The sequence below is a fragment of the Capra hircus genome, chromosome 1 (assembly GCF_001704415.2).
Source record: "Capra hircus breed San Clemente chromosome 1, ASM170441v1, whole genome shotgun sequence".
Classification (NCBI taxonomy): domain Eukaryota; kingdom Metazoa; phylum Chordata; class Mammalia; order Artiodactyla; family Bovidae; genus Capra; species Capra hircus.
In genome coordinates this window covers 17,836,114-17,861,695 of record NC_030808.1, presented here as the reverse complement: position 1 = coordinate 17,861,695, position 25,582 = coordinate 17,836,114, and the positions used below count along the sequence as shown (strand labels likewise).

Below are 25,582 nucleotides of genomic sequence, written 5' to 3'. Positions count from 1 at the left end.
AAGGAATATTCCAAAGAAATGATGGCATTTTTGCTATGGCGAACCTGTCATTTAAATGCTAAATTAACCAAATCTGTACTTCCACAGCAAAATTCTTGACATATCACATATATAAAACATTAAAAAAATAATAAAGAACCAACAAAACTCCAATCTTTACCCCTTTTCCCTATACTTACATTCCTCTCTGCTGTAATGTGGATGCTGGGTCTGGACATGAGCCTCTGGACCAGAGATTGTCTTTTCCTTTTTCTGTTCCTGGTTGTGACTATGAGGCCACCGTACACTGTTGTGGCATAACGCGGTACCCGAATCTTGTAACACAGCAAGACCGAAGCCTGTGTTCTCCCTCTGTTCCAACATTCGTTGCGTACAGTTTGAGAGGCCACCTGCATTTCCTTCTATCCACTTTGCAGAATACTTTGGTACTTGAGAGTCAAACTGCGGAAGTAACTTTTTATCTGGCTTATGCCTGAAGTTAAACAGGTGATGCTGGGGGTTTTTAGAACATTCGGAGTCTGAATCCAGATCCCTATTTTGTGCATACTGTACAATCCAATTTATCTTCTTACTCAAAATAGTTTTAACTTCTTCATAAGTACTTTTTGAAAGCTTAGATCGAGGACAATCCTGGTTTGCAATCAAATGATATTTTTCAAAGCAGTCTTTATGGCCCCTTAACGATTTGGTGTGCAAGAGATCAGATTTTGGTATTCCTAAAGAAAAAAAAGAAGTAAGACTTGACACAATTTTGTTTTTTATAAGCTTCATTAAAAAATACAAATCTTAGTAAAATACCAAGTCACCGATTAATTTGCAAATTAGTGGAAAAATGCTAAAGAATATTAGTATTAATAATACACATGTATATATTACAATAATGATATAGCCTAATAATTTATGCTTCAGTTTAACTATATATTCAATAAATTCTGAATAGCAGAAATATTAAAGTCTTATGAATAGCAAAGCCTTTCTTAAGGACTTAATGATTCAATTTCAATCTCAGTCCAGAGGCATGTTATTGCATAATATTAAAAAATATCACTGAACCAGCAATTTATACTTACAGAATCTTGACCTGTACATTATAAAGCTTTCTTTACTAGCTCTCCTGAAGTTACACATTTGTAAAAATTTTTGTTATAGGTTTAATAAGAGAAATGCTTCACAATTTTTTCCCTAACAAAAAAACATAGTAAATCATGATTTAAAATTAAGTTATATTTTTACTGGGGAAACATAAACCAGAATCAGAAAAATATGCATTAATAAAAGCCTCAAAAAGTCAAAGAACTGTTTTGATTTTTTCAAGTAAGAAAATAAAAACATCTAAAATGTTTTCACATGTTTAAATACTTACTAAAACTTTATCAAGAAATGCACTACACACAATTCTTATTCACAGAGCAACAAATTCAATCTACCAAGATACAATAGCCAATAGAATTCTTCAACTCACAAATGTTCATTATATAACACAAATCATGGAAAATCTTACACATTTACATTTCCAGCTTTTTAGTAGAGCTCAAGTATGCTGTCTCTATTGTTTTTTAAAAGAGAGAATATATTTTCAAATATACAACATACTTTGAAATATAGAAAACATTGATAACATTTTTGTAAGTTCAAACCATTTAAAATAAAACAGCAGTGCTTTGATATTGAAGGTGAATATGGGATGTGGAATGGAAAATTAATGCCTGCAAGAATTAAGCAGTCTAAACTGCTTAGCTTTGAAAACAGGAAGTTGAGAGCCACTCAGGTGTTAGCTTAAAAACGTTTTAACTGAGTCATCAGAAAAAATTACATTCTGTATTCATCCATTGTTTTAAAAGCTGAAGTTGTAATAATTTTATTCACTGACTTGCAAACCCTGGCTAATACTAAGATAGTGATGTATTTATATTTTAACAGTATTAAATCAGGTGCAAAATACTCACAAATACTAACTTGTTCTAAAACAACATCACATCAGCCAATGGTGGGTCCTGCCAAAACCAGTACTAACTGGGCTGTCAGTTCCCTCACAAGTAAGCTATGGGGGTACCGCTCTTAAATACTAACAGTCTAATTAAGCAGACGTGCCTCACCAGGTAAACTCAACTATCTCAGTCTTGTTTCTTCCACTGAGTGCAAAAACCAAACTTAAAACAACTGCATACACATTTTATTTACCCCTTTGGTGCCTGTGCTCCAAGTGTGTGTGTATATACTTTTTACCAGTTATTGTCTGGTTAGGTCAAATTTCCTGCAAAATTAAAATATTCAAGTACAAAACTTCAAAGCTCTATTTGACAACAGTGTGTATGCCTTTGAAACCTTAATATAGAAAGCAAGTGCACAAATCTTGATTAAAATGAAAATATTAAAAGTACTTTATAATATTATGTATGTTTTAATATCATAAATAAGACAAAAAGGTAGTTAGTATCAATTACAGATAAAATAAGAAATACCTCCATTCTGCTGTTTGATTCTAGTACTTATTGCTAGGCAGAGAGAACCTGAAGCTCGCTTATTTTACTAACTTTGGGAAATTCTTTAAAGAGCTTTCTTACTCTTTTAGGGCTCACTGCCAACAGAGAGCTGGCCAATCCCTGAAACCGTAAATGGTCTCATTCTCAGTCCACTGGCACAGCACTAATCTATGTAGCAATGGTTTAGCTGAATCGAAACGTTGTAAATTGTATTTCTCCTTTACTATATATTAGAGGAAATCCTTCTGTGTATAAAAGGATTCTAAACTAGGCCATGTGCGTTTGCGCTAAGTTGCTTCAGTCGTGCCTGCCTCTTTGCGACTCCAAGGACCATAGCCTGTCAGGCTACTCTGTCCATGGGATTCTTCAGGCAAGAATACAAGAGTGGGTTGCCAGGCTCTCCTCCTGGGGATCTTCCTGACCCAGAGATCGAACCCATGTCTCTTACGTCTCCTGTACTGGCAGGTGGGTTCTTTACCACTGGTGCCACCTGGGAAGCCAAAAGAAAGTCATTATTCTTTGCTGCTAGTTTTTTTTTTGAGTTTTAAAAATTTATTTGGAATGTTCAGAAGTTGTATTAAAAAAAAGACAAAAATATGAAACAACAAATTTTCCAATGTGCCCCAGAGCTTTAATAAGTCAATATAATAAATGTTTATTTGAAGAATAATGTGGGCTTTTAAAGTTAATGATTTTTTGAATCCAGTCTTTCTTCTTAGTAATTTATGTAATATAACATTTTGTTCTTCAGAAATAATTTTTTAACTTTTACTTAAATCCCCACCCAAATGAATGTTTGGAGCCCAGTAAACACACAATTACATGTGTACTGGTAATCAGCTGAGATGAAAAGCAAGTCAGAGAACAACAATATTCAATTTACTGTGAAAATATGTAAATGTAAATTTCAGAGTCAGACACTCAGGTGAAAAATCCCCTATAAAAGACAAAAAAGTGTCATGACAGGAAGTGTTTTGAATATGGGACTATTTCTACTTAGATGTCTCATGTGCTTATTCACTCAGTCATGTCCAACTCTGTGATCTCAGGGACTGGAGCCCGCCAGGCTCCTCCGTCCATGGAATTCTCCAGGCAAGAATACTGGAGGGGGTTGCCATGCCCCTAGAGGTCCCAGCTGCTCTTTACATTCACCCTGCCTCTTCCTCCATTCTTAGACCCACACCCAATCCTCCTCCCGAGTCTGGCACACCCAACTGCTCAAGGAAGAAACCTGGGTGTCCTCTTTGACCGTTCCTCCATGTGCCCCATCCTAGATGTTTTACTGTCCATCTTAATAGACTTCTTCCCCCTAAAATCCAGCACATTAAATATTCCTTCACCCCATTACCACTCCCACTATGTTATTTGGGTCTTCATCACCGTCCCCTCTCTAGTTCTTCCTTCCTCTAAGAAGCCTTTTCTAACCAGTTACATCTCAGCTAATGGCACCAGATTTTAAAATTGCTTCTTCACTGGCCTTTATCTCCTGCTAGAGGTAAATTCTGTGAGAAAGAGCACCATCTGTTTTATGTACATCCTTATTATCATAGTGCCTGGCACATAGCAAGTACTCAAGAAAAAGTCATTACATGAATAAAGGAAAATTAAAATTGTATTTAAAAAGCAAACCTAAAATTTATTACCAATTATTATTTGAGGTCTACTGCAATGAAGTTTTGCCCATCTGCAAGGTAACTAGGCTGTGCACCTTTGCAGGCTCTCAGAAGTTAACTGGGCTTCCCAGGTGGCATAGTGGTAAAGAATTTGCCTGCCAATGCAGGAGACCCAAGTTCAATTCCTGGGTTGGGAAGATCCCCTGGAGGAGGAAATGGCAACCCGCTCCAGTATTCTTGCCTGGGAAATCCCATGGATAGAGAAGCCTCGTGAGTTATAGTCCATGGGGTTACAAACAGTTGGATATGACTGAGTGAACACAGACACACAGACACACAGACACACGCACACGCGCACACACACACACGTTAAAGACATCTTCCAGTGAAGTTCCTCCTACGTTTGGTTTAATATGACATTAATCCCAAGAACTGATGAGTGGCACTGATATATAGAGATGCATTCCAGTGGCATCATTCAATCTGCCAAATAAAATCAGGAACTTCTACTCAATTACTTATTATATATATACATACTGTGAATATACAAGGCTGTTTTATGTGAACTGTAGCTCATTCATCCAGATCTGTATCTATACCTACTTTAGCTCAATTAAAAAAAAAAATAAAACCTGAATCAGTTTTAAAGTTTAATTTGAAAATACTTGTCTTGTAAAGATAGTTTAAAATACCCAATTCAGGAAATTTAATATACTGACACTTCATACACTTTTTTACTAGAAAAGAATGTGAGTAGCCCACTCAATTTGTATCAACAATATATGTGTCATTTTATAAATTCCTGAAGTGATTTTTTTTTTCACCTAGTTAGAATTAATATAACCACTGCTATTATCAGAGATCCCAGTGAGTTTTCCAATTGACTGTATAAATTTTAATTGCATTTACAAGTGTTAACAGCTCTGAGCACTAATTTGTTTCTTCAGCAGGTTTTTAAAGGAAATGAATCTAAGTGCAATTAATGAGTTGGTACTTTTCAGAAACTGACTTACAAGTAATTTCCAAACCAGTCCCACAAAAACTGTACTACAGCTTCCTAATAAAACTTCTGAGGACCAATATAATTGACATCCTAAGTATTAGGAAAACTTTAAAACATATCACACAGATGGCTATGTAACTTTGGGTCTTGAGTTCCTGATTAGTAGAGAACCAAGACCTTACCTGGCAACCATAATTGACAATATTTTGGAAATTTATTTAGGTGGACATTTCTGTATGAACAGTGGTATTTTAAAAAATTAAAGCTGTTTCTATTCAATAGTTTTCTTTATAACGTCTTTCCCCACTTTCATTTCTGATTTTGTTATACCATTCTCACATACTTTGAAAACCCTCCCACTAACCCATCTGCCATGCTATCTCCATTTCTATTCTTTAAATTCTTTTCTAGGATCAATTTGTTTTAAGAAAACTTGGTTAAAGCCATAAAAGGGCAAAAGCCACTCAAATGTAGATCTTCTCCTTTGCCTATCATTGTCACCCTTTTAAAATAAAGATGTTTCCATGCATATATTTAATATGCTTATTGTAGTAACAGTTTGTCCTCTCACAAGATGATACTCCTAATGGCACTAAAAAACAGCCATAGAACCCCAAACACATGTCCCATCACCTTCTGCTTTTCCCTTTTAGCCTCTTGAAGATCTTATTTATGAGTTGGTGGTAATTAGATAAGCAAAGCAATCTTTTCCTGCTGGTTCCCCAGCTGGTCCTATCAAACAGTACCATCTCTCAGCTGACTACACTTATTTTCACAGGTTCTCGACTCATATCATCTGACTGCCATATGCATATTTACTCTGTCAATTAGTCTTCCTTCTGAATGTGACTGTTATATTTCATTTCTCAGTCAAAGGACTGGCTTCATATAATTTGGTATTCCATAGGTTGAGCAAATATAATACAACCAACTGTTGGATGCTGTAATACCTGTTATCATATCAGCAGGAGACTGGAAAGCTCTAAGGGAGTAAGCATTTCAAATTTTACTACAGCCTCAAAAAATAAAAATAAATAAAAAATTAGAGAACCGGCAGTACTGGTTTTCCAAATGGTCGGTTTGTGTGTTCTTTCTTAATTTTAAAGTAAGGCAAGATAATTTAGTTATGATTCAAGTTTCAGGTTAACAGGCTGTGAAGAAATTTTAAGCACACTGCCTCCAGACATAACCAACATTTGTGCAACAATTCACAGTACTGCTTCAAAATCTTTTTTTATGGAGGCTCACATTTGCCCAGCATAAAGAATTTTCCAAGAGTTAAGGTGTTTTCTTTTCATGATGATCTTATCCTGGTTGCTAGGAATGGGAGAACAAGCACCTACATGTTTATGTACATCTCTGTTGTTCAGTCATGACCGACTATTTGCGACCCCATGAACTGCAGCATGCCAGGCTTCCTTGTCCTTCACTATCTCCTTGCTCAAACTCATGTCCATTAAGTCAATGATGCCATCCAACCATCTCTCCTCTTGCCCTCAAATCTTTTCCAGCATCAAGGTCTTTTCCAGTGAGTCAGCTCTTCGAATCAGGTGGCTAAAGTTTTGGAGCTTCATTCTTCCAATGAATATTCAGGACTTCTTTCCCTTTAGGATTGACTGCTTTGATCACTTTGCAGTCCAAGGGACTCTCGAGAGTGTTCTCCAGCACTGCAATTCGAAAGCATCAATTCTTCCGCGTTCAGCTTTCTTTATGGTTCAACTCTCACATCCATACGTGGCTACTGGAAAAATCATAGCTTTAACTATATAGACATTTGTCAGCAAAGTGATGTCTCTGGTTTTTATTTTTTGATATGCTGTCTAGGTTTGTCATAGCTTTTCTTTCAAGGAGCAAGTGTCTTTAATTCACGGTGGCAGTCACTGTCTGCAGTGATTGTGGAGCCCAAAAAAATAAAGTCTATGTATCGCTGTTTTCACTTTTTCAGCAAGTGTTAATTGTAAAGATGGGAGCAAACAGCTAAACTCTACTGAAGAAGGAAAGGAAGGAGCTGTTATGCCTTTGTTTCTGAGGACCAAGTTCCCATTTCTGAAAAAAAGAATAGAGAAAAAGTTGGGGCTTCCCTGATGACTTAGATGGTAAAGAATCCACCTGCAATGCAGGTGACCCAGGTTTGATCCTTGGGTCACGAAGACGCCCTGGAAAAGGGAATGGCTACCCAGTCCAGTATTCTTGTCTGGAGAATTCCATGCACAGAGGAACCTGGTGGGCTACAGTCCATGGGGTCGTAGAGAGTCAGGTATGACTGAGTGACTAACACTCTTTACTTTTCTGGAAGTAGAGGTGGCATGCCCACAGCCTGAAGTCTGGATCCATACTGTAGCAAGTTCTGTTTAGCCTATAAATGTTTTTAAAAAATTTAGATTCACTTACAGTTTTCAATTTCTTGGTTTACCTTAAAAACAAAATCAGAAGATCTGACAGCAAATGGCTAATAATGAGAAGCAGCTACTGTCTGAAAATTGGGCAATTGCTCTTCAACAGTCCTTACCTTTCCCTTTGGGAGTGTGCAGGTACTTGTGACTTATCCAGCGGCAAGCACAGCCATGCTGGTTAGTGACTCTCACACTACACCGAGACTCTGTAATGACATAGGTCTGGATTGTTTCTGTGTAGGTAATGGCTGTCCCAGTAATGGCTGGACACCCCAAGCGACCAGGCTCCTCTGCATTTGATGATCAAGCAGCAGCCAAGCCATGATTCAAGAGTGATCACCTGTAGATCTACTGCCAGTCACAGGAACGCAGTGGGAGGATGCTCAGACTGTCTACGCTCTTACTAATGAAAGGCAGATTAGCCTGCAGGTGGGAAGGTGAGGATGAATAGTTGGGGCACCTACTTCCTTAAATCCGCAACAGGACAGGCTTCTACCTCTTGGAAAATTTTATCAGTTGTCCTCTGTGCCTCAGGGGGCTCTGTGGTTAACAGTGCTCCATTCCCTCCCCCTCACATCACTTTAGAGCCTGTCATGTTCAAATACCCAACATACTGTTGAAAGGAACAGGGGATTGCTTATCTCTGCATTGGAAACAGATGGAATTATTGGAAACTGCACTAAGCCAATACACAGATGGGCTCAGCAACTTGCTTTTCCAAATTTTGAGAATCATTGCCTTAAAGAAAGATACACCAACAGGTGGTCTGTGGACAGCATATTTCAGTTTAGGAGATGTTTATGCCAAAGGTTTTTGTGTGTGTGAAGAGAAGGATTAAGCAGTTAGTCAAAGCAGCTTAATCCAATAAACGAATTATAAGGGCAAATTTCAATCAGCAAAGAGTTCAGAAGGTTGACGTTAAAAGATAAACCTCAACCTCAAATAACCAACGAAGCCACAGTAGAACTGAATTCTTGTAATGATGGATGTATAAACTGCAAATAATTTAACAAAAAGAAAACCTTTCTCAGTGAATTTTACTTTTTCATCATAACAGTTGGGAAACTGGAGAAACACACCTACATAACAACTGTTTATTACTAACTGGGTACAAAAAATAACAATCTACATTCAATCCTGCTCTTAAATTTAGTTACCTATTTTAATGAGAAAGGTCCAATAGAACTCTCTGTGATAGTGGACGTGTTCTCATTCTGTGCTATATACAATACGACAGCCACTAGCCTTATGTGGCTACCAAGCATGTGAAATGTAGCGAGTATGACCAAGGAACTAAGGTTTTAATTTTAACTTTAATTAACTTAAATTTAAATCACTACATTGTGGCAAGGTTACCAAATTGGACAGGGGAGCTTGTCTATAGATAATTGATGAAGTACAAAGGTATTTGGAAAAAGAATACGAATGGAAGTTATCCATCTTTAGGATATTAAGCTTATAGTAGCACAGAACATAAAAAGCTAAAACTGCTTTTCTAGAACATTAAAAATACTATGTTTAGACTATAACTGTTGAGTGGCACAAAGAATTAAAAGTTATAAAAACTTGCAGTAAATAACCCAGTTGACCTAAGTAATAACCCTCTACTTATTCCATTTTTCTAAGTAAAACTTTCCCCCAAATAGGCAAAGTTAAAAAGATACACATTACTGAAACAAAAGGTAAGTCTAGAAAAAAGACATTCATAACACCACGGATGAACGAGGATAAACCATTATGACAAAATAAATTTATGAGTTCAAAAGTAAGAAATGTGATAGCTATGTGAACTCTGCCCTTTATCTCCTAAACTGCCATCTGCCTAGTTAAGGTTTTGCCTGATTTATTTTCTTACAAATAAGAAAAACAAAATAAAAGCTGTCCTGCAGTTATTTATAAAACATCTGTTCTGTATCTCAACTTCTTTGCATATATGTGAATCACTGTTCCTGAAATTTTAGTTGACTATTCCTTATATAATGCTTTACAGCAGCATCTAATAGAGATTTACTAGCAAGTGAATTTGAAGTCATTTATAATTCAATTACTACTATAGGTAGTAAACGGTAAAAATTAAAGCTGATGGGAAAGCCATTTGATCAAACAAACTAAAGATTTTTCAAAAAGGCAATAATTGATGAATCATACTGAAAAATGCTAAAAAAGACAGATTGTGATTATGTACTATAATTGAATTACAGCATTTCTAGAGTAAAAGGAACTTTGATTTACAGAAAGGGTTTGGAGAGCTAGTGTCAATAAAATCATTTCATGATGAAACAGAGTTATAAAAATTACAGTCCAATGCAGTGCAACCTTTTTATCCATTGATATGAAAAAGATGTTTCTGATATATTAAATTAAAAGACCAGTTATAAATGGTATACATAGCCTGATTTCATTTTAAAACACAATTTACTATGTATACATGCATACTCTACTGCAGAAAATAATTTATAAAACACCAAAAATATTGAGATTACTGGTAGATATGTGGGATTATAAATCTTAAAATTCTTTTTGCTTCCTGTATTTTGATTTTTCTGTAATAGTTTGCTTTTTCAATGAAATTAAAAAGAGATGAAAAGAGAGAAATTTCATTTCAATGAGAGAAAGAAAATCTTTCATCATTTAAATAGTGAAAATTTAAAACATTTTTTAAAAAGCCTATAAAGAAATATTTTGGTTTGGGAAAGAAAACAGCGTGTCTTAGTGCAAGACAAATTAGGTTTTAAGTTATATACTGTATGTTCCAATGAACTAAGTAAAACAAAAAAATTATAATATTGGAATGATAAAAGATACACAGTTTTAAAATATCCCATTATTCTGAATATTTTTGAGGTTGAAAATTTCCTTAGGCTACAATGTATCTAGCAAAGGATAACTTTCAAATCAAAGATTATAACCACTGCATAGTTTTATCTGGAAATCCTTGTTGGAGACCCAAAGACTTCAAAGGCACTGAGGGAAAAAGACACTGACATGTGAACACAATTCATACTGTTGAAAGAAACTGGGGAAGGATTAGCTTTGGTTGTTGCTGTTTAATTGCTCAGTCTTGTCCAAGTCTTTGTGACGCTACGGACAGTAGCCGGCCAGGCTCCTCTGTCCAGGGCATTTCCCAGGCAAGAATACTGGAGTGGGTTGCCATTTCCTTCTCCAGGGGATCTTCCCAGGGACTGCACCCACGTCTTCTGCTTGGCAGGCAGATTCTTTTACCACTGAACCACTAGGGCAGCTGCTACATGAGGGAAATTACGGGGGCTAGAGCAAAAAAATCTACTGAAAACCAAATCATAAAAAAGGTAAACTCAAGGGACTTCCCCAGTGGTCCAGGGACTAAGACTCTGCCCTCCCAATGCAGGGAGCCCAGGTTCTACCCCTGGTCAGGAAACTTGATCCCACATGTTGAAACTGAGTCTGCATGGAGGAACTAAGATCCAGTGCGGCCAAAACTGAGGATAAAGTCAGACTTCAATGTATGTAAAACACTGAATTATTTTGGCAGTGGAAGAGTTGTTCAATACACAAATGAGTCAGAATTATCTTTTCAGAAGACTTTCATCTTTTCAGATGAGATGAAAACAAAACACTTCTACATTTCAATTTAAATCAACATGAACAGTTGCACCACATGCTGCTGATATATTTACCAAAGAGCTCCTACACTTATTATCTTTTTGTGATCCTTGAAGTGGCCCTGTGAACACTGGCAACTGTAATTTATCACCTCTATTTAATATCAATACACTTTAGGCAGTTGCATACTAGGAGGAAGGCGAAGTCAATTGGGTTTAAGACATAGGGAACTAAATAAACAAAGTATGGAAGTAAGAAAGAAATGGAGGAAACCAGAGGAAGGGAGAGACAGTGGGCATGGATAACTGGCTTGTAGAGTGCCTTTGAAGAGGTAATGAAGGTAGCCAGTCAAGTAGATACCTGGTCATGAAATGTCTCATGTGTCATGTTAGGGAGTTAACAATCTAACCAGAAGAAAATGGTAAGGAATCAGTGAAGAGTTCTAAGAAAATTAATGGCATATCAGATTAGCATTTTAAAGACCCTTCTGGTGATACCGAGAGAACTAGGGGTGTAGGGTAGTGACGGGGAAGGAGGATCAAATCTATAAACCTAAGCGGGTCTTGAGGTGGTAGTGTAAGACGGAATAAAGGCATACTCGAAATGCAAAGCTTAGGTAAGACTTCAGCCACAACCCATCACCTCAACTGCACAACTTCACATGGAAAGTCCTGAAGAAACTGGAACCATTCATTCACAGGTTTTTCAAAGTTTGGTCCCGAGACCACCTGCTTAAGAGTCAGCTGGGATTCCTGTTAAAATGCAAATTCTGGGACTCAACTGTAGATCTATTGAAACACAATCTCTGGGGTATTGGACCTGGAATTCCATGTGAACTAAAGATGAAGGAAATAAAAACACATGTGTATATGGAAATAAGGAGATAAATTTAGTCTGAGAAACTTAAGTTCAAGATACCTGTGCTGTCGTTCACTCAGTTGTGTCCAACTCTTTGCTATCCCATGGACTGCAACATGCCAGGCTTCCCTGTCCTTCACCATCTCCCGGAGTTTGCTCAAACTCACGTCCATTGAGTCGGTGATGCCATCCAACCATCTCATCCTCTGTTGCCCCCTTCTCTACCTGCCTTCAGTCTTTTCCAGCATCAGGCTCTTTACCAATGAGTTGGCTCTTCACATCAGGCCAAAGCATTGGAGCTTTAGATTCATCAGTCCTTCCAATGAATATTCAGGGTTGATTTCTTTTAGGATTGACTGGTTTGATCTCCTTGCTGAACAAGGGACTCTCAAGAATCTTCTCCAACACCACGGTTCAAGAGCATCAGTTCTTCGGCACTCAGCTTTCTTTATAGTTCAACTCTCACATTCATACATGACTACTGGAAAAACCATAGCTTTGACTATATGGACCTTTGTAGGCAAAGTAACGTCTCTGCTTTTTAATATGCTGTCTAGGTCTGTCACTGCTTTTCTGCCAAGGAGCAAGTGTCTTTTAGCGTCTAAAACACCTGTAGAATATCTAAATGGAGAGGCCTAGAAGGTGGTTGGATGAATAGGTCTGGAATTTAAAAGAAAATTGGCCTATGTTTATGGAGTTCCGTTAGCTTATAAAGGTATAGCTGAAGCTCATGCAGTGAAAGAAATAGCGAAAAATGAGAAGAAAAGAAAAACAAGGACAGAATTCAACGAAACAGTAGTATTCCAGGGATCTGCAATAGCTAATGAACTGAAGAAGAAGAAAAGAGGGCAGAAATAAGAGGCCAGAGCTATTTTAAAAGAGAATCCAGGGAGCTGAGTGTTTCAAAAAAGAGGGAAATGTTAAATGTCAGATTTTGAAAATGGCAAGGACATGAAACTCTTTATTGTGTTGACAGCTAGGAAGTCATTGGTGAAAGCAAAAGAGGAGGCCAATTACAGGGGCACTGAAGAGGAAGTGGGGAGGAGGGACAGAGGAGACACTGAATGGACACTGCTCTTGTGAGAACTATAGCTTAAGGGACAGAGAGGAAAGATTTCTCCCTTGATTTTTTTTCTTACAAATATGGGAGACAGGAGCATTTCTGCCATTCTAATAATCTTTTTGGTCAATCTGTCAGGTTACGGAGCAGATAAGTGTAAGTATTCAAGATGATGTGTCAGTACACGATAAAACAAATGAAGGCAAGAATAAATGAAGAGTGGGTGGTAGAAAAGAGAGACAGGGTGTAAGAAACATGAAATTAAAGTCTGCTTTAATTAGTCTCGACTGAGAATTGTGATATTTTAATTTCTTTCCTCAGATACTTATGACTGCTATTTCATTTGGTTAGTAAATACATTGGTAATCAAAAACTAAGTTTTCTTAAGAACTGTCTTATACATTACATAGGAATTATTATACTGTATTTGTTCTACTTTGTAGTATAAATACAGCCAAAATGTTGACTGACATTGAATGAACTTGTCTGTTGGCATGCTGAAATTATTCCAATGAGTCAAAGTAACATGGTCAAGGTTATGAAGGATACTTTAATACCACCAGACTTCCTCTATGTGTGAACGCTGTTTTCACAACAGACTAGCAATTATCATTCACTAAATTCATGGCAATATTATTTAACCAGTTATGAGTTTTAGACATTGAGGATGTCATTCAAGTGTATTTGAATAGCACTCTGGTTGTTGGAAGGCGCTTTTACTATTAAATTTAATCTCCATTTCATGTAGAAAATGAACACTAAGTGTGAATTTTAAATAAGGTAATACATGGAAAAATATAACGGTGACTAAATTTATTCTTCATAAAAGGCAAATGACTCTATTGCCTTCTAATACACCATATAACTTATTTTTGTTAACTGTATTATCCTTAGCTACCAAACAGTTGCTGGCACACAGTAGTTGCTTAATTAATATTTACTGAATGAATGTGTATAAAAATCTCTATGAACGTAGCTTTGACTCTGAGATTCAGATTTTCATGGGTGCCACAAACCATTATTTTGCCTTGCTGTTATACAGTTGAGACAGTAATGCCAAAAAGCTAACTGAAATAGATACACTAGTTTAAAATTATTTGTAAACAGACACTGTCTTATTACAAACTATAAATCCAAGGCTCGGTGTTTAATGGGCTTATTCTCCTTATCAAAATCCTAATAGATGGTGTGCCAAACTGGATTAGAATGATTTAAATTCATTCTAACTAGAACTCTAAGTGACAGCATTTTGATAATTCTGCAATGTTACTTAGGCACTTAGATTTCAATTACTTGTTACATTTTCCATGTTAACACCTTATCTGAAATTCATGATTAGTGTTAGTATTCTTTAAAAGGTAGAAATTAAATTTAAGATGCTGCAAAAGTACCTTTGAACATCTAAAGTGCTATATGAAGTTATGCTCTCTTACCACCTGCTTCTTCTCTTTCTAGGAAGTATTTCGGGCTCACCTACCGAAGGAGATAGCGTGCAATTCCAGGATTGGTGCTGATAATTTTACTTTAGTTCATACTGCCTGCCTCCACTTACTCAGAACTTATTCCCTCTCGAGAGGAATGCTAATCAGGCTAAGTATGTTAGCCTCTGTTATTTGAATGGCTGGAAGGATGGAGAGGAGTGTCAGAACATGCCTCATGACGAGCTGACACCTGTTACGATTCTGGAGCAAAGGTCAGTCTACAGCTCAGCCTCCTTGTGTCTTCTGGGCAGCAAGACTGTCGTGTGTGTCTCTTCTTCCCAGTCCTTCCCCTCTTCTCTGATGATCTAATCTACGCGCTGTGAAGACTACATTTTCTTGACAGACTATTTAGATTACAACCTATATGGAGACTGTATCATCCTGCTCTCTTAGGTCATGAAAAATGTCTACTTTTGGATATTCCACCAAATGTGTATTAATTAAACAGCATCACAGGTAGAAATAGCTTTTAAAAAGCAAGCACTTCTCGGGACCCAAATTTCGTCCCTTGCTTGAACATTAACATTGGTGTAATTCATCTGTAACTTTGCCTACAAGTTACTTAGTATCTCTGAGATTTCTTCAGAGTTCATGTAATTTTCGTTGGAAGCAGAAATGATTTAGGCACTTGGACTTTTGGGATCAGGTTTGGACTTCCAAGCGGTGTGATTCTAGATTAGCCTCCCAGACTCTCTCCTTACTTCGCTCATTTATCAAATTGGGATAACCTACCACCTATCTCATATAGCTGTATTAAGAATGAAATAATGCATGTGGAACACTGAATAGCTGATAAATACCTATTATTTAGATAAGTCACTTACCTAAAAGCGTAAATCCCTTAAGTATTTGACAGTTGGACTAGCTTCTCCAACCAGAGAGTCATTATTTCTTCCTAAGTAGAGAAATTTACCTTTGTCTTCTCTCTTCACAGGCAGTATTATTTTGTATGCAACAGAAAAATTATTTCTGGGCAGCTGATTTCTCTTTATCAGCTTTCTAGTAACAGTTATTATAAAATTATTTCAATCATGAAAAGTGTATCCCTTTACTGAGGATAGATAATTTTGACCTAACAATTAAAAGATTTCCAATCTCGATTTAATTTGTTTCTGGATAACTCATAAAACATTTCTCTTCATCTCTGCCAACACACTGGGTGGAAATGAATAATGAATTTGAATCAGAATGTCATTTTTATCTATTGTAACAAATGCTTTATTTATAATCATGATGCTTCTATTAATAAGATATGCAGGGTAGTATACTGTTTGTTTTCAACTTTAAATCACTGATTTAAAGAGCATACTTTTATCACAGACTTAACAAGCACTCCAGATCATCAAACACCTTAAAGGGGTCATCATCATGAGCAAACACCACTCTGCTGAGGTGTTCAGAATAATAAGATTTGCAGCATGTAAATGAATGTAGACACTCCCACTCTAAGCACAGTCCTGTTTAAGACTTATTGCTCTGTGGAGAAAAAAATACTATCTGTTTTCTATCCTCCTGATGGCAAAAAAATAACCAGATATCACTGTTAATATTATTTGCTACATTTTTCTTTTGAATATAATACAAAGTTCTATTAGTAAGAGTCACAAAGCTTTTAGGAGACTCTAGAAAGATCTCAGACAATTCCGTGGAAGGGCAGAAAAATAGCAGAAGAATTTCACTGTGGGCAAGATTAAGGGAAAAACAGAAAAAAAGAGACAGTCCTCTACAGTCTCCTTTAGGCTAATTCACTCATCAATCAAAGATTTCAAATACTCATTCATAACTTCTGGCCAATCCCCATGGTACTGCTAATTATATACTAGTAAATAAAGGAGGCTCAAACTCAAGTCCTTATGGAGCTAGAAATGGAGGAGAGGGAACACAAAGAAACAAAGAAATAAACCAATAGTTACAGCAACAAATTATAGCAAGGGCCATGAAGAAAAGGGTGCTAGGAGGAAAAGAACACAGGGGTTGACAGTGGTGCTGGGGGGCAGGGAAGGCTGCTTTGAGAAGTATTAACAACTTTTTAAAAATTAGGGCAGGCAGGTTCTTGCTGTGGCACCACCTCTCAAGTATTTTAGCCAGGCATGTATGTCTTCACCTTTTCCATAGTTCACTTCCAACCCCAACATTTTCTGTTGCAGGGATGGAGGGGGAATTTGCTTGTTTATTTATTCATTCATTTTGAAAAGAAATATATGCAGTATTTAGGATAATACTTTACCTTTAGACATGCAGTGTGAAGTACTTATGGGCTATACAAGTGAGGATGTCTACTGATTAGCTGCATATACAGATGTGTAGTTTAGGAGTGGGGAGAAACACTCTGCAGCTTCGTTCTGAGTATCAAGAGCAAACAAATAAATCTGAGCACCACTGCTTATATTGCCAAGTATTCTTGGAACAAACGGCAACAACCGGAGTTCAGCCTTCTGAATTAGATTCTGGCACAATAATTTCAAGATTAAGAAATGAAAACACAAAATTGCTCTTACTGGTAACATTTGAGAACCAGTGTGACACAATGAACTTAGGTATCTTGCCAAGAAAACCCAACTAGTAAGTGGCAGAGTCAAAAGTCAAGGCCAGGTCTGAGTCCAGGGCCCACATGGAGCAGAAGGGGAGCAGTGGTAGATGTACCCAGCTGTAGAAAAGCAATCTTCCCTGGAAAGGTGAAAGAAAATTAGAGACACCAAGGGAACATTTCATGCAAATGTGGGCTCAATAAAGGAAAGAAATGGTATGGACTTAACAGAAGCAGAAGATATTAAGAAGACGTGGCAAGAATACACAGAACTATACAAAAAAGATCTTCACAACCCAGATAATCACAATGGTGTGACCACTCACCTAGAGCCAGACATCCTGGAATGCAAAGTCAAGTGGGCCTTAGGAAGCATCACTATGAACAAAGCTAGTGGAGGTGATGGAATTCCAGCTGAGCTATTTCAAATGCTAAATGATGATGCTGTGAAAGTGCTGCACTCAATATACCAGCAAATTTGGAAAATTCAGGAGTGACAGGACTGGAAAAGATCAGTTTTTACTCCAATCCCAAAGAAAGGCAATGTCAAAGAATATTCAAACTACTGCACAATTGCACTCAACTCACACACTAGTAAAGTAATGCTCAAAATTCTCCAAGCCGGGCTTCAACAGTATGTAAACCGAGAACTTCCAGATGTTCAAGCTGGATTTAGAAAAGGCAGAGGAAGCAGAGATCCAATTGCCAACATCCGCTGGATTATTGAAAAAGCAAGAGAGTTCCAGAAAAACATGTATTTCTGCTTTATTGACTATGCCAAAGCCTTTGACTGTGTGAACCACAACAAACTGAAAATTTCTGGAAGAGATGGGAATACCAGATCAGCTGACCTGCCTCTTGAGAAATCTGTATGCAGGTCAGTAAGCAACAGTTAGAACTGGACATGGAATAACACACTGGTTCCAAATCGGGAAAGGAGTATGTCAAGGCTGTATACTGTCACCCTGCTTATTTAACTTATATGCACAGTACATCAGGAGAAACACTGGGCTGGAGGAAGCACAAGATGGAATCAAGATTGCCAGGAGAAATATCAATAACCTCAGATATGCAGATGACACCACTCTTATGACAGAAAGCAAAGAAGAACTAAAGAGCCTCTTGATGAAAGTGAAAGAGGAGAGTGAAAAAGCTGGCTTAAAACTCAACATTCAGAAAACTAAGATTATGGCATTTGGCCCCATTACTTCACAGCAAATAGATGGGGAAACAATGGAAACAGTGACTGATTTTATTTTTTTGGTCTTCAAAATCACTGCAGATGGTGACTGCAGCTATGAAATTAAAAGACACTATTCCTTGGGAGAAGAGTTATGACCAACCTAGATACCATATTAAAAAGCAAAGACATTACTTTGCCAACAAAGGTCCGTCTAGTCAAGACTATGGTTTTTCACTCATGTATGGATGTGAGAGTTGGACTATAAAGAAAGCTTAGTGCTGAAGAATTGATGCTTTTGAACTGTGGTGTTGAAGAAGACTCTTGAGAGTCCCTTGGACTGCAAGGAGATCCAACCAGTCCACCTGAAAGGAAATCAGTCCTGAATATTCATTGGAAGGACTGATGTTGAAACTCCCAATACTTTTGGCATCTGATGGGAAGCACTGCCTCATCTGAAAAGACCCTGATGCTGGGAGAGAAGGGGATGACAGAGAGTGAGATGGTTGGATGGCATCACCGACTCAAGTTTGAGTAAACTCTGGGAGTTGGTGATGGACAAGGAGGACTGGTGTGCTGTGGTCTATGGGGTCGCAAAGAGTTGGACATGACTAAGGAACTGAACTGAACTGGAAAAGTGTGAGGAAGATGGAATTACCATGTTAGTGTATCAAGAAGAGAGGCTGGGAGAAAGCAGGGAATTTTCCTAAATTTATAGTATCTAACATATGTATAATGAGCAGTAGCAGTAACCATTATATTTTATGTACTGAGATGGGTCAGAAACTTGAAAATTCTCATCGCTTTTGTGCAACAGGTTCATATGAGATCTGGTGTATGCCTATCCTCAGAATACAATGCTTCCTTTGTAAAAATCCATTCCATTTCAAACTCCTGGGTTAGAAGAATCACTGGAGCTTTACTTGTTGGTCTTAGTTGTAGCTCAAATAGTTTGATTTCAACATGGTAACCTTCAATTACTAGAAGGGCTCTCTATGGTTGATCTTGTTAGGTGAACAATCAATGTCTTTTGCCCCTTTCTTTGTAAAATACTGATTTTATTTGGAGTAGCTTCTCTTGAAAGGGCAGTGGAATGTATAACAAATTGTTAAGGAGGACTTTAGGAAAAGCTCCTTTATAGATTCAGGAGAGAAGGCTACTATGTACCTTTTGTCAGATGCCCCTTCTATTCTGTCTGAGAATAAGGAAGCAATGGCTGGAGTTCCAGCAGCCATCCTGGCTCATGAGATGACTGATGATGGCAAATATGTGTTAAAGAAAGTGGATTAGTAAAACAGAAGCAGCTTGAGTCTTTCTGATCATGGAGCTACCACACAGACTCCAGACTCCAGATTCAACTTCTTTTACTATGAGATATGTAAATATCCATTCTATATTATTTCATCATTATTATTTTGATTTTCTATTACATATAGCCAGACTTAATTTCTAATGGGTATATCTTTCCAAACAAAATTCATATATGATCTCTATTTTAAATTCATCCTAAACTTTAAAATTAGAAAGTTTGAAGTTAAAAAGAGAAAAAATTGGAAGTAACTAAAATGAGGCCATCATAAAATTAGGACAGGGAAAAGAATCTGGAACCTGGTTCCTCAGATATGGCTTGTTAGCTTACTAGATGTGGCTTACCCTACCTTTATCTTTTTAAAGAAATATTCTATAAAGTTATCACCAATTAAACCTATAATTTCACTTCCATCCCTCCTAACTCCTGTCCAAATAAAGAGGTTCTATCGTTAGAGCCATTTTAAAACTGCTCAAATTTATTCAAAGTGACGTTAAAAGGCAGTTAAAAAATTAATTCTTCATCTGTACTTCTAAGTATAAAGACAGCTAAGCTAAATTCAAAAGTCACATCAGGCTTTATATTTAAAAGTGCTCTTTTAGCTAATAGCAAGGCATGATGTTTGTCATTATGCGAAGCAAGAGAAAGAGGTTAATGCCAGATGGAGTTAGCAACATACAGCCTTCCTATCACAAGTAAAGTGGTGGGCCTTTACTCAAGTGGAAAGATGCTGATGTGTTAAAACCAAGACAAAGGGAAGAGCTGTTGACAGGCTTTGAGTAGTTAATAATCAGTCCTGACTTCCAAGCTAAATCAGGGATTTAATATGAGATTCAAAATGCTCCATGACTATTGGCCATGGGAACAATGTTTTGGTCAAAGACTCAGAGAATCAAGGAAAAATGAGATTAAAAGTGAGCACTGGGTTCACCAGTGCCTTAACTAAGAGAAAACATCTACAGACTTCTTGCTGGAAAGATTACTAAGGATCTCAATTTGGGTCTGTTTTTAAAAAAAGTTTCCAGAAGGTTCAACCAATTAGGGGAGAATGAAGTCTGAGATGGATTTTACAGTCTAGGATGGACTAGTAATTATTTGAAATGCTTACTTAATCAACTAGCAAGATCAACTCACACTGAAAACTTTGGCATAAGAGGAATTGATCACTGTCTTATAAAAAGCTCCTCTTTACTGAATGAAAAGGAAGTCAATTATTAGAGGAGGAAGGTAAAAATATTAAGGGTTTCCCTAGAGGCTCAGACAGTAAAATATCTGCCTGCAATGCAGGAGACCTGGGTTCGAGCCTCGGTCAGGGTGAACACCTGGAGAAGGGAATGTCTGCCCACTCCAGTATTCTTGCCTGGAGAATCCCATGGACAGAGGAGCCTGGCAGGCTAGTCCACGGGGTCGCACAGAGTCAGACACCACTGAATGACTAACACATACATACACAAAAATACTAATTACTCGCACAGTATTTTGGCACAAAATGAAAACTGATACTATGAAGTAACAGACTGTAGCCCTGGATCTCCCCCACCCCCCATCTTTAGTTTCATTTCTGACTGCGCTATATTACAGGCTGAGTTTCATGCTGGCTCCTGACTACCCTGGGCTACCTTCTTCCCAGCCTTAATAGCCTAGGGAATGGTAGTCAGTAAAGAAGTTTAGAAATATTTGAGTACCATGAACTATGATGCACATTAATGTATTTGATTATACATGCATAAAATGTTTATAGTGTCTTGGTGCCAAGGACAGGTCATAAGTATTAAGAAGTTTATGCATCTTTGTCCTACTCCTAGGAGTAGACAAGTAATTCCAAGGATGAATTATGTGTCCCTCCCCACCCCTTGCCCAAATCAATTTTCTTAAAGTGTATTTCTTAGGTTCTTGAAGTATATCACCTCTGGTTGCAAAGTATATAAAATGTAGGTAACTCAATTCTTTCTGAGTACTGCAAAGACACAGAAAAAAGGCAACTTAGAGCTATGCTCAGAATATGAAATCTTTCCCACAAGATTATTTCTTTCTTCATTTTCATTTTATAAATGTATGTATGCACAGTTTTAAAAATCTGATTAGCTTAATTTTAATTTTATGCAAGCAACATTTGATTAGGCTAGTTTTGATTTGACATAAGCTACAATCCAGAAGGTGTAAGATATTAATATTTTTGTTTACTATGAATCTGCAGACTCAAAAAATTCCAAGAAAATTTTTAACTAGCCTTCTATTTTGAATAGAAGGCTTTAGAGGAAACTTGGCAGTTAGAAAGCTAAGAAACCAAGTAAGAGCAACATTACCACACTACAGAAAGGTTATACCAAAAGTAGGAAAGTTAAATGTCACACTTTTTAAAGCCCCACTTACTTATCAAACATTTATTGATTGGTACTGTGCTTAGAATTTGGTAGGGGACAAAAATGTTCAAAAACATTTTAAAAGTTGGCTGGCCGAATATCAAGGACAGCAATTAGGATTCAGGAAAACAGGTTTCTAATATTACCCCATCAACTAAAATAACTATTGACAGTAGATCAATGGAATTAAAAGGACATATACTAGAACTAGATTGCCAGGCTTCCGTAGTCGAGCACTGTCATTCTTTGCTGAGCAACTTCAAAGTGCAGTTTCTAGGTCTTAAAGGTTAGGCTCCATCAACTTTAAAATGGATAACAGTAGCCATCACAGAGCTATTTTGAGTTGAATACCATAATCCACATAAGGTGCTTAGAGCAGGGCCTGGCACAAAACAACAGCTTGCCATCACCACCAGAGCAACCCTGAACAGTCCCACTACCTGGCTGTCAGTTTTCCTCAATGTAAACACAACTTTGGGCTGAGTCATTTCCACTGTCTCTGTCCATCTAGAACCAAAAATTTCAGTGGAAAAGAATATATAGGGCCAATATTGTTTTATGGAAGCCACAGAAAATCCATGTTCTTCCATAGATTGTCATGTTTAGCAACTACACTTCTGAGAGTACAATGGCAAAACTGTCACAACCAATATCTTAAATGGAAAATGAATGTCATATAATTAACTCTACATATTTTTAATAGTCTATTTATAGTTATAATTTTGACTTTTACTACAGAGTATCTAAATATATTAATTTGGTGCCTACAACAATTTCTGAAAAACAAGTCTTAGAGGAATCTCAAGGTAGATAATCCTATTTTTTTCAAATGGAAAGAACATTTGTTATCTCCTACTTAATAAACAGAACCAGTAAAGAATAAAAATTAATCTAAAGGTCTAACAAAATCTCTCTACTGGTATATTACAATTCAAAATTCAAATGGAAGGCAAACTTATTATCAGAAATATTAAGATCCTTTTTTGTGTGACATAAATATTAAAAAAAATCAGAATTTATCAAGGTAACATCAAGATTAAGGAAACGTACCCCACATGTTTCTTGGAGGCAAACTGCTGATATCCACAGACACATTTGCTGTGCACATTAGCTGTGCATCAACCTAAAAACTTTAATAATAGAGATTTAAAAAAAAAGTATTCGGAGAACTCATTTGTGTACTGATAGAGATATTACTGAGACATTTTAAAAGCTTTTTTAGTTTAAAAATTATTAAAGGCATATGTGATCATTGAAAAGTTATCTAAAAATTTAAAAATGTGCTTCAGATAATAAGAGCACTGGAGAAAAAATTACAGCTCACCTCAATTATGTACTAGCATGGTACGGCCAAAACAACAAAATTATATTTGCCTATCAATGTAAATGTTTGGTTATGTTAGTTCTTAATATTGAACCAAAACAAAACATACAGATCTGTTGAAATCTGACAACTCAATAAGCTCTCAAAACAGAAAAGTTTAGCAGTCAATACTCATTTTTATATTAGTAAAACTGAGTTAATACTGTGGGAGTGAAAAAAATAGTTTCTCTTAAATTCATAGCTGTGCTACCTTCAGTTTCACTTCCAGAAACCTTTAACAGATTTCCGCTTGGCATAATTTACAATCATTCAAGAAACTTTAGTTTTACCTTATAACCAGAGTTCAGCATGAAGTAGTTCTGTAAAGTTCACGGCATAAAATGAATTTATCCTGTGTCCTTACCGTCAATATTTAGCTCAAAACAAACGTGGCAGAAGGAGAGTGTTTCTTTGTCTGTTCCCAGTTTACAAACACTGCAGATGTTGTCATCATTCAAATCAATGCTTACAAACTGTTCCTCTTCGTTCATAATGCCCCTATTAAGAAACAGAAAAACAAAGTTACACAATTTCAAGTACTTGTCATCATGGCAATAGTAGGAACTTCTAGGAAAGAGAAGGATGCTTTTCAGTTTATCTAAGGCAACAGCCACACGGAACAAGCATCGCTACACTAATACTTTTACTGTTCAAGGACACAAAGCTAGTAAAAAAGTCCAGCCGCAAGTGACACTATGCCCAAGCGCCTTTTTGGTCCTGTGTTGTATTTAGTGGAGGGGAGCTGATGAAGAACAATTTTCGGGTATTCTAGACCGCTTCCATCCCCGACCAGGCGCGGAAAGAGCTTAGCAGCGCGGCCTGTTCAGCTACCGGGGTCTGTCAACCTACTTAACGCTGTCGGAGGGAGGACGAGCGACGCGCTCGGGACACCGCTCTCCTTACTTCATTGTGGGAACCTTAGACGCGTCTCGCTAGCTCGGCGTAGCGAGGTCTGCTATTCCAGGTCCGCGGCAGGCAAAATGCACGTGGAAAAAGTGAACACTAGGGAGGGGGTCCAGCCGTGTCCCCGGCATCCGCACGGAAGGTCGGGCAGCGGCTCAGCGGAGCGGCTCGGGCACTGCCGGAGGAGCCGGGATGGCCAAGCCCGGCCGGGGATTGGGGGCGGGCGGTGCTGGATCCCAGAGAGCCCGGCGGGCGGGAGCGTCTCGTCCCCTCGCCCCGCGGCTTCCTCCCACCCGGGGAGAAGGCGTTCGAGAGCTCCAGCAGCCGGTCCGTACGGACTCAGCGCTTCCCGCCCGGCCTCCGGCGTTTGGGGGTGCGCGCCCGCCCCTCAGGGTGCCGCGTCCTTCTCCCCGCCCGTCCGTCGGGGCGCCCCGCGCGCAACAGAGACGGGGGCCGTGGGGCTCAGAGGGCAAAGGCGGCGGGACCGTGGGGTCGGGAACCAGGGCGCGGGCAGGGGGAGCGGGAGCTTTACCGTCCGGGTTCGCGCGCCACCGAAGCCACCGCCGATCCGCGCGGCTCGGGCTCCTCACTATTGTTTCCGGCCGCAGCCGAGCAGCCAGCCCGCGCGGGCCCCGCCCCCTCCCGGGGGCCCCGCCCCCTCCCGCCGGTGCCATCCTTCCGAGGCTCTGAGGGGAGAACGGTGGGGCGGCGCGGAGGGCGAAGCCGCGCGCTCGCTCGGCGGCCGCCAACCCCCGCAGCTCCCGGGCTGCATCGACGCCGCGGCCTCGGCTCGGATTTCCTCCTGATCCCGCGTCTCCTGGCCCGGATGTCTCACCGTTCGGTGTCTCACACGCCCCTCCTCGAGGCAAGTAGATACTGGAGTCCGTTATCACCTCCCCCTTTAGCGTAGGGGAAACTACTGCCTCCGGGCGGGGGCCGCGTGGGCCGCAAAGTGACGGGGCTGGGGAACACGGCCGGAGATACGCGGGGAGAACTTTGGGTGAAATCGCTAGACCGAGGCAAAATAGTATCGCTGAACTTTTGAGTTAGGTGCCGGTTGACGAGTTTAATGGGAGAAAAGTTTGTGTTTCAAGTTTTCGTCATTTAGGGGTAATTTCAACTCCAGAAGCTTTATTTTTAAGATTGTTGTAGAAATGGGGCTCCCCTCCCCTGTAATATGGCGCATTCCTAACACGCCCATGAGGATAATCCCGGAGCCCCACCTCTTATTTTAGGTTCCGCCCCTTTAGAAAACCGAGGTACTCAAGATCTTTTTTGCCCCTCTTTGGTTTCTGTTTGACATTCTTTCTTTTAAGGTTATGATTCATATAACACTTTGACTTACATTTTCTATTGTAAGACTCAAGCAACCGTGTAGAGAAGAGAAACCAGAAGAGTTCTTATTTTGCCTCCTAAAAATGACTAACCCAGATTATCTGTTGGTTAGAAACAGAGGTGGGGACT

General features: G+C 38.5%; 1 protein-coding gene across 3 annotated transcripts in view; it reads right to left on the bottom strand.

Moving 5' to 3' along the window:
* C1H21orf91 (chromosome 1 C21orf91 homolog) overlaps nt 1–25,155 on the bottom strand; it is a 32,274-nt gene extending 7,119 nt beyond the window's left edge. The window contains exons 1-3 of one of the 3 annotated variants that reach the window (XM_005674758.3): nt 24,954–25,155; nt 23,580–23,713; nt 180–716 (exon numbers count right to left, since the gene is read on the bottom strand). In XM_005674758.3, coding sequence (XP_005674815.2) covers nt 180–716; nt 23,580–23,706 — 664 coding nt within the window. In that variant the 5' untranslated portion in view covers nt 23,707–23,713; nt 24,954–25,155. Of the gene's footprint in view, nt 1–179; nt 717–23,579; nt 23,714–24,650; nt 24,750–24,953 lie in introns of those variants that run through there. The other 2 variants (XM_018051818.1, XM_018051751.1) reach the window with 2 other exon arrangements.